The sequence below is a fragment of the Triticum dicoccoides genome, chromosome 1B (genome assembly GCF_002162155.2).
Source record: "Triticum dicoccoides isolate Atlit2015 ecotype Zavitan chromosome 1B, WEW_v2.0, whole genome shotgun sequence".
NCBI lineage: Eukaryota > Viridiplantae > Streptophyta > Magnoliopsida > Poales > Poaceae > Triticum > Triticum dicoccoides.
In genome coordinates this window covers 176237722-176247580 of record NC_041381.1, presented here as the reverse complement: position 1 = coordinate 176247580, position 9859 = coordinate 176237722, and the positions used below count along the sequence as shown (strand labels likewise).

The 9859-nt window shown below is 47.1% G+C and overlaps 2 protein-coding genes across 2 annotated transcripts in view; one reads left to right on the top strand and one right to left on the bottom strand.

The window, feature by feature from the left end:
• Positions 1–1108: 1108 nt before the first annotated feature.
• Positions 1109–5619, top strand: LOC119350278 (triacylglycerol lipase OBL1-like). Its single transcript, XM_037618190.1, has 4 exons — positions 1109–1262; positions 1350–1414; positions 4322–4355; positions 4441–5619. The coding sequence occupies exons 1-4, from the start codon at positions 1109–1111 to the stop codon at positions 5331–5333; spliced, it is 1146 nt and encodes a 381-aa protein (XP_037474087.1). The 3' UTR covers positions 5334–5619.
• Positions 5620–5918: 299 nt separating this feature from the next.
• The window catches only part of LOC119326409 (factor of DNA methylation 1-like), a 10685-nt gene continuing 6744 nt past the window's right edge, over positions 5919–9859 (bottom strand). Inside the window, exon 7 of the mRNA XM_037600066.1 lies at positions 5919–6436. Within this exon, the coding sequence (XP_037455963.1) occupies positions 6209–6436 (228 nt within the window). The 3' untranslated portion in view covers positions 5919–6208. The remainder of the gene's footprint in view (positions 6437–9859) is intronic.

Sequence of the window (9859 nt, the reverse complement as noted above, 5' to 3'; positions counted from 1 at the left end):
AAAAGAAAGAATAAAAGAAGAAGAATGAGAATGAGGAGGAAAGGGATGAAAAGATAGAAGAGAAGAAGAAAGATGAGAAAAGAAGAAGAAGAAGAAAGAGGAGAAAAGGAAAGAATAGAAGAAGAAAGAGAAGAAAAAGAAAGAATAAAAGAAGAAGAATGAGAATGAGAATGAGGAGGAAAGGGATAAACAGATAGAAGAGACGAAGAAAGATGAGAGAAGATCTTCTTCTAGTGCTGATTCACTTCATGGAAGCAACCTTGATGGACTGCTAGTGCTTAGTTCTTGTTTTCATTTGTATTGATGAACAATATGAAACTATGTATGTATATATGGATGAACTCCGTGAAACTATGTATGCATTGGATCTTTTAATACCCTATGTGTTCTGTTGCATTGATGGACTGCTAGATGTTTGATACATGGGCTATGTTTGATGTTGAAACTATATATATCATATATATCTTTTGAAAATGCAAGGATATAACAGAAAACAGAAAAAAAAACACAACAATACAAGCACTTTGATGTCCTCTGCCACCGGTAAAGAAGCCACGTGGCAGCAACTTGTGTAACCTGGGAGCTGACCCATTTGGTCAGTTTGCCGTCTGTGGCAGACGGCAAACGGCTGGGTCTGCTGACGCCACAAAGCAGACGACAAAGGGTTGTGCAGCTTTGCCGTCAGCTGGCGGACGACAAAGACTGCCGTTAGCCACCTAACGTGGCTAACACATGGTTTTTGCCATCCATGTTCTTTGTCGTCCGCCACTAACAGTAAAAGTCCTTTGCCATCCGCTTTGCGGAAGCAAACGACAAAGAACCTGTTTACCGTCACTCTCTTTGCTAGGCAGGTTTGCCGTCGGTGGCTGACGACAAAGAGCTTTGTCGTTCGCTTTTGGTGCCTTTGCAGTCTGCCATGGTGGACGGCAAATAAGCTGATTCCTGTAGTGACATCTACCAATGCCATCATGGCAAGAAAGAACTGGTAGTTCTAAAACTGGACTTTGAAAAGGCTTTTGACATGCTCAGCCATGATACAATCATCCAGATTATGGAAGCCAAAGGATTTGGGCCTAAATGGATACAATTGATAAAGATGATATATGGGATGGGATATTCATCAATGCTACTTAATGGTGTCCCTGGTAAACAATTTCTCTGCAAGAAAGGGGTTATACAGGGGGATCCATTATCACCACTTGTTTTTGGGAATGCTACTGATGTTCTTCAATCCATGCTTAATGAGGCACTGCACAACTCCAGTATAACAACTCCAGTCATTCATACTTGATGTCCTGATTACCCAGTCATCCAATATGCATATGATACTATCCTGATTGCAAAGGCAGATGCAAGGCAACTTCAGCACATCAAAAACCTCCTGCTCCACTATGCTGCTTACACTGGTCTCAAGGTGAACTATGCCAAATCAATCTTGATCCCTATCAACACTCCCATGGAAAATATGCTAGAACTTTTTGAGCTCCTAGGCTAAAAAATTGGCACACTTCCACATACATATCTGGGTTTACCTCTATGTGTCACCAAGCCCAGAATTGAGGATTATATCCCTATGCTGAAGAGAATTGAGAATAGGCTCTTGGGTTGCTACACCTTTTTTTCAACTGGAGACAAGCTTACTCTTTTAAAATCTGTTTTCTCCAGTATGCCCAGTTTCTTCATGTGCACTCTCAGGATACCAAAAACAGTGGCCAAGCAAATAAATTCCTACCTCATGAACTGCTTCTGGAGAAAATATGGCACTCAGGACAGAGGAATTGTACTTATTTCATGGGATACCATTTGTCAATCTAAAGCTCAGGGTGGTCTTGGTGTCCTTGATATCCACACTCACAACCAAGCTTTGCTCATGAAATTCCTCCACAAATTCTTCAACAAAAAAGACATCCTTGGGTTAACATTATACGGGAAACACATTACCAGAACAATATCCCTGGAGAGAGGATGGTAGGATCATTTTGGTGGAAAGCAATTCTCAAGCTCCTACCAACTTACAAGCAACAAGCTAAATGCAACCCTGGTATTGGAGACACTATCTTGTTCTGGACAGATAGATGGAAGGATCAGACACTACAACTGCAATTACCAGAGCTGTTCTCATTTGCCATCAACAGAGAAATCACTTTGGCAGAAGTGGAGGAACATCTAGTCAATTGTTTCACATACCACTTCCTCAACAAGCTTATGCCCAATATACAACTCTACTAGAAATCATCCAAACCAGGGAACCTTCTAATACACTGAACAGATGGAGCTATTCATGGACACCACCTCAATATTCTTCCATTAAAATGTATAAGGCTATCAATGGGAAGTGCAATGCTCACATCATATTCAAGGACCTTTGGAATACTGCATGTCGACTCAGGCATAAGATATTCTTCTGGTTCCTTCTTCATGATCGATTGAGCACAATAAACATCCTTCACCGCCGCATTATGCATCTGGAAGACTGTAATTGTGCCTTATGTAATGACTCTACAGAGGAGACATTAAATCATCTGTTCTAGAACTGTCCTTTACCCTTAACTGTTGGTTCACTATCGACCCAAAGAAGCAAAGAGGCATCTCAGATTATGATGAAATCCTACTAGCAAAACACCAATTCCCGAAAGAAATAGCTATGGAAATCATTATTATGGGCTGTTGGAGTACATGGATGGCCAGAAATGATAAAATATTCTGATCATTGGCAGCACATCTGAACTCCTGAAAATACTACCTCACAGAAGGACTTCAAGTTACTAAACTCAGAGCAAAGCAAGCCAAGGCAGACCAGATTGAAGACTGGATAGCTTGCTTCTTGTAATATAATATCTTGATGTTCCATAGAACGGGCATTGGGTGAGTTTTAATTATCATTGTACTTTGTAAATATTTTATTTTAATGAAAAAACCGTAGAACTATTGTTCTACGGTCAGAGCCTCAAAAAATGAACGTGAACACTTTTTATTTTTTTAAGTAGAAGAGATACATATGTCCATGTCTGTGATGACGATGGGTCGCTACTACATGTTACATTCTCAAGTGTTAGCTGATCGAGTCAGATCGTACACGTACGTATGTGCATATATATTGTTGTCAATACGGACGCAAGTTGGCGCGCGACCCATACGGTACACGTAGCACTAGCAGCAAAGATATCTGCATGATCGGCGCAGGACAGGATAGCGTGCATGAGATCATCGACGATATCCGACTGGCAACTGGCAAGTGTTCGTGGATGGCTCTCTTTCGTCCTCTTCGATGAGCGCCTGCAGCGAGTGCTGTTCGGTGCAGTCTAGTGGCCCGGAGCACATGCATGCTGACCAATATCATGCAGCACTGCAGTGCTGCACTGCACCCGATCGACGATCTGTGCGTACACGATCTGTTTATGTTAGTAGGAGTATAAACTAAGTTTACGTGCTTCATGCGGAATCTCTGTGTAGCTTACTTTATTCTAAATGGCAAATCTTGATCCATATATTCCACTTGTCAACCATCAACTCAAGAAGCTACCTCCCTCTCCTATTTTATTCCTTGCCAATCAACTATGGACACCGACGTATTACCCATTGTTCTTACCCCTACGAATCGCCACGGAGATCGATCGATCGGCGACGACGATCGCGACCGATGCTCCTGTGCATGCATGGCGTGCGAGCTGGTCCACCGGCGACGATCGAGTGACAGGGACCTCTACCCCATCTTGACGCTCTCCCGCCAATGATGCATGTACACGAACGTACCTCTGATGCAGACGGTTCGACCTGTGCAGCAGGCAGTGTGATCCTCGTGCTAGCTAAGAAATACCTATTGGCACAGCAATCTAGTATATATACCGGCTAGTTATTAACAACGAAAATGCTAAACCTACGTAAACTCCTACGAAGGGTTACGTAACTTGCCAAATCCTAATCCTAATCGCCCCCCTGATTTTCAGTGGGGTGGGGCCCTTCACCCCCCACTTTCAATCCTAATCTTATAAGTCAGCCTGTACGTAAAACAATTACGTAACCCTTCGTGGGTATTACTGGTTTTCTAAAATGCTAAACTAACTGGACATTGGATTACTAACCACCCCAACCACCCCTCCAAACCAAACCCCACACCAAGAAAATTTCACTGTGACTGCCCTGAAATTGACCGTAGGCCTCCACTGATATATTTTTTAGATAAACTAGTAGATTTTTTTCCCCAACTGCATAATAACATTTTCTTCTAAGCCACGTAATCTTACATGTAAGAAGTTCGAATGATATCCAAGGAGCATTATATTTATCTAATAAGCTTATATATGTGCGCGGTGATTTGCAGTTCAATTTCGTGGGGTTCTACAACGGCTGGAACAGTAAGTAGCAAAGCTAGCACAAATTAATCAAGAGATGCTATTTGGATCACCGAGAGAGTAGCTATTAATCTGTACGCATGTGCAGAGTTTCTGAAGGAGGACACAACGCAGGCGTTCGTTTTCACGGACCGGGCCAAGGATGCGAGCGTGGTTGTGGTGGCGTTCCGTGGCACGGAGCCATTCAACATGCAGGACTGGTCGACGGACGTGAACCTGTCGTGGCTGGGCATGGGCGCCATGGGCCACGTCCACGCCGGCTTCCTCAAGGCGCTGGGCCTCCAGGAGGAGGACGGCAAGGACGCCAACCGCGCCTTCCCCAAGGACGCCCCCAACGGCGCCGCCCCAGTCGGCAAGGCCATCGCCTACTACAAGCTCCGCGAGGTGATCCGCGACCAGCTCAACGCGCACCCGCAGGCGCGGCTCGTGATCACCGGCCACAGCCTCGGCGGCGCGCTCGCCGCCGTCTTCCCGGCGCTTCTGGCGCTGCACGGGGAGTCCGAGATCCTGGGCAGGCTCGGCACCGTGCAGACCTACGGGCAGCCGCGCGTGGGCGACGCCACCTTCGTCAGCTTCTTCCGCGCCGAGGTGGAGAAGGCGACGGCCTTCTACCGCGTGGTGTACCGGTACGACGTGGTGCCGCGGGTGCCGTTCGACGCGCCGCTCGTCGCGGAGTTCGCCCACGGCGGCTCCTGCGTCTACTACGACGGGTGGTACGACGGGAAGGTGCTCCCCGGCGACGTGCCCAACCCCAACTACTTCGACCCGCGCTACCTGCTCTCCATGTACGGCAACGCGCTCGGGGACCTGGTGAAGGGGGCCTTCCTCTGGACCAAGGCCGGCAAGGACTACCGTGAGGGCCCCGTCTCCCTGCTCTACCGCGCCTCCGGCCTGCTCGTCCCCGGCCTCGCCTCCCACAGCCCGCGCGACTACGTCAACGCCGTCCGCCTCGGCCGCATCGCACCCAAGTCACTCCTCTAACAGCAACTCCAACCAGGCGACCCAAACATACGCACACGTTTTATCTTTGAGTCGACCCTCCGTGCTCGGGTGGCTGGGCGCTGTGTACGAGAGAGAGAATTGGTGAGTGAGATGAGATCGATCTCTGCCTTGCCTCTGGAGAGAGACGATGAATAAGTTGTTGTTTCCTGTGTGTGCTATATTAAGCATAGTACAGTACTACTTACGTGTTCATGTGTGGGCTGCGTGGATGGACGGAGAGACCGGGAGATGCTTTATGAATAATGCAATTAAAGGAGCTGCTAGTTGTGGTAATTACTTTCATCAATCAATCCTATAATTTGTGTTCACTCACTATGAATAATGCAATTGAATTGAAGTACAAAAATCTCATTGAATTCGATCGCTCGGTGCTCGTTCATCTTGCACGAGCAACAAAGTTGATATGGATCCAGTAAGGGAAGGGCGATAACGGCGGCACACCTTCGGCTCGTTCCAATACTCATCACTAGATGGTCTGCTAACCCGGTTATAATTTTTTTACTTGTGATGTTCTTTGTGCTGCCATGACGGATAATAAATAGATCGGAAGTTTTCCCCAAGAAATAAGTTGATAACATAATCCTTCACATCGCCAAATATTACTAATACTTAACCAGTCAAGTGCCATCCCATATAGAACACTAACAGTCTCAGACGCTAGAGGTTTTCACCACACACGACAAGTCAAGCAGCCAGCTCAGCCATGGACAACGAACAACTGCTACCAGCCACTTAATTACTGCAGAACGTACTGAGTCGCTCCACCACCATTTCCCCTCTACTTAATACATGAGCAAACATAGAAAGGTGTCTTAGTTAGGGTCGGTTCTAGAGAAACCGTAGCGTTGAGCAGCTCAACGCCGTCTCTTGCTCGCCTTGAACAGCTTGATGGCATGCTGGACAGCTTCCTTGGATTTTGCTTTCCTCCCCTCCCTCTGGTTCCATAGCTCCGGGAAAGGAACCCTGCTGCCGCCGCCGCTGCCATTCAGCTCGATCAGCGCCGTCACCACCGCAGCATATGCTTCCTCGCCGTACACCTCTTTCAGCTCCTTGAGCTTCATGTCATCCTCGTTGATCACTTCCTACACAAGAATATGCACCAGGTGCAGCATCAGCGATCCTAATAAATGTTTATATGCAAGAAGATGGAGAAAGCTTATAAATTCAGAAGTAGTACCAACCAGGTAAGATAATTGAAGGTGCAACAGAAAAAAATGGTGTTGCGCTTGTCAATTGCACAAAGTCTAAATATGCAATGACAAAGGATTTAGGGATGCAAGCGGGCACGTCCATGCTGTCCGCAAAGGCGAAAAGAAGCTAATCACCGCTGCTTTAGAAACCAAGCTAATACAAAAACCATAAATGCGGACATTGGCCAACGCGTCCGCCCGCATCCCTACAAGGATTGCTAAGCGGGTTGGGATCCTCTTTATTTTTAGAGAAAACACAAAGGACCGTTGCGTTTCATTTCATTGAAAAGATAGAACAGTCCTCCTAGGAGGTGAGCGTTACAGTGCCATGCGTCCAATCAATGGACGTCCCAGGATGCGGGCAGAACAACCCGAAGCCCCTGGGCCCCTGCCTTTGCCCAACATCAGGCCTCGTCTTTTGATTCAATGGATGGTGTGGCATTGTCCAAGACACACATGTTCCTATGCTTCTTATTATCATGCTACTCAGAATTCAGTATGTTTGGTTGCAAATTGCAATAACTTCCTAATCCAATCTATCTGGTCAACATTGACATTGCAGCACAAACTCAAATTCCTTATCAGCAAGACTTGCGGATAAAAATCTCATGGATCAGCGCACACCATGACTGGGTATAGGTAGGAAAACACTGCTGGCCATTTAGTGTGGTAGAAACAGACACACAATTCCAAGTGTTTAAAAGCTGCTTCATTTATAATCAATCAACAATCATGGTGCACGCAAGATGTATGATGTATTACTTTGTTCTAATCAGCATCATATACACAATTCCAGTTGTTTAAAAGCTGATCCATTTATAACTCTTGCATACAAGAGTGTGTCCAGTTATAATGTTCCAATGAATCAAAAAGGAAAAATGTTCCAAAGAGGATATCAGTAAACAATAGCATCAAGTGACTCCAGATCAGTCATGATATAAGGCCTACCATACAGAGTCATATGCTTTTCCATTTTTCAAGACTTCCTATCCTATTTCTCCTTTTTCTTAGCAAACATAGAATAACCATCACCGATTTCAGTTTTTCATATCAAAAGTTTTAGGGGAGGAGAACAATGTGCGCACGGTTTAGTTATTCCATGTGGGCGATATAGGTTTGAAAATCTCAAAAGAATTTTAGAATTGTGGGATTAACAAGGTGCCAGAATTTCCGGTAAAAGGAAGGGCCAAAACCATCGGGGTCGGGACTGGCAATGGGGTTCATTTGTAGAAAGGCTTGTTTCGTCATCAGAGATGGGAGTGCAGATGTTTGAAGTTGGGATATTGGACTAGGGTAAATTTGGTGGACATAGATGTTCCTGTGGGTTTGAGGAGAGGTGCCGATGATCTACGTTAAGTAAACCTTTAAGATAGAATATTTTGGCTATGAGTGTGGAAATCAACACCTGACGGTGTTTTTTCAAAGCCGTTGAGAGGCTGAAGCGGGAAAATATTTAGTATTTTCCTCACCTTCGATAGCAGCTCGTATTTTGCCCGTAATTTTCAGAACAAGGCGGGCTCCCATTCTCCCATTAGGCTGCTGCCAATGCTTCTCTCCCCATCATTGAACGTTGCCGAAAATTCCTCTCTGGCTGGCGTGCCATATTGCTATCAGAAGGAGCTCGCTTAATTTTACTTTCCGTCGTCATCGACTTGCTAGCAATCCACTTTGTCTGCTTTTCAAATCCCTAAAAATGTTCTTAAAACTATTGATGCCTTCAGTCGTGCTTTCTTTTGGGCTGCTGAGTAAACGTGTGCAGGTGCTCAATGTTTAATTGCTTGGAAAAACATTTGTAAACCAATTTTTTTTTGGTGGTTTGAGCCTCGATAACTTCCACCAACAAAATAATTGCCTTATGAAATTTGCAGTCAAGTCACTCTCCCAAGAATCCCCACCCTGGCTTGACTGGATTCACCTACAACACCCCAATGCCTTGGTTGCCCCCATAACAACACTTCTTTGTTTTGCAAAACCATAAACAAACAGATTCCATCGCTCCTACAACTCTCCTTTGTCCTCACTGCTTCAGGAACATAAACCTACTTTTGTTTAGGCACTTGGATACATCAAACACCTCTAGCCATTGTCTTTCCCATCCTCTTTACCCACACCACAAATTGTTTTGTCAGAGTGGCGACCATACTTGAACTTCTGTTTAAAAACTGCATGTAGAACCGTCTATCTAATGCTGCCTCCGCAGAGCTGTCTTCTCTTTCCTCTTTGCTGCAGGACTTCCAACTATCTACGGATCATGATGTGCACTTCCTCCAAGGTGGACGAGATTCCTCCACCCGCTCGACGTATGATCTCATCATGGCAGAAGCCGACGTCGACACTCATGCTAGGACAATCTGGTCCTCTAAGAGCATCTCTAGCAGACCCCGCAAAATCCCGACCCGCATAAGCCGTTTACAGTTCGACGAAGATCTCGTTTGCGGGTCGAAAACGTGCGCAGCAGAACAGAAACCATATATGAAACTGCATGATTTGAAAAAAAGTTTCGCGGGAGAAATTGCAACCATAGTAGTTCATCACATACTACATATACTACATGATCAAAGACTAATTCATTACAAACACTAGTTCATATTACATACTACATTCACTACTAGTAGTAAGAGGGGTGGGGATCTCACGGCGGCGAGCTCGCGGCCATGGACGACGCGGTGGAGGAGCTCAATCCTCCTCGTCGGAGCTGCCGAGGTCGATGTACTTCTCCCTCTGCTCCTCGTGGATGCGCCGCCACTCGTTGTCCTTCTCCCTGGCGGCAAGGTTCGCCGCGACCGCCTGCTGGAACACGAGGTCTTTGAGCTCCTCGTGGTGGCGCCGACACTCCACCTCCTCGCGCAAGCTGCGTTCGGCAATGCGGCCGCGACCGCGTCGACATCGGCGACGAAGTCCTCGGGCCCGACGACGCCGCGGCGCACGATCTCCTCGGGCTCCTGCGGATCCTCCGGGTCCTCCGACCACTCCCTCTTCACGGGGAGAAGCCTCCCACCGGAAGAGGAATAGCTCGCCGCTCGGGTGAGACACGTGGCAGATCTCGAGCCCGCGACGGAGGAGCCCGCGGCCTGCTGACGGTCGTACTCCTCCATCTCGCGACGGAGGAACCTCGACGGCGGCAAGAGGCCCCGGTTCGTCCACTTCTTGGCCCCGCGCTTCCTCACGCCGTCCGAGCGGACACGACGCTCACGCTTGGGGTTGTGGCGACTGCCGGAGCCGCAGCCGAAGCTCCACATGGCGTTTCGAGGCGGATGCGGGCTCGCCGGCGGTGAGAAATGCGAGGGGGCAGTGGGGAATCGCGGTGGAACGCGG

What these genes read in the sequence shown, in the direction of transcription:
- LOC119350278 (XM_037618190.1), top strand. Translation starts at nt 1,109, where the DNA reads ATGGGATATTCATCAATGCTACTTAATGGTGTCCCTGGTAAACAATTT. An exon ending in TGAGGCACTGCACAACTCCA is followed by an intron (nt 1,263 to 1,349) that starts GTATAACAACTC and finishes TTGCAAAGGCAG; the next exon opens with ATGCAAGGCAACTTCAGCAC. An exon ending in GTTCTACAACGGCTGGAACA is followed by an intron (nt 4,356 to 4,440) that starts GTAAGTAGCAAA and finishes ACGCATGTGCAG; the next exon opens with AGTTTCTGAAGGAGGACACA.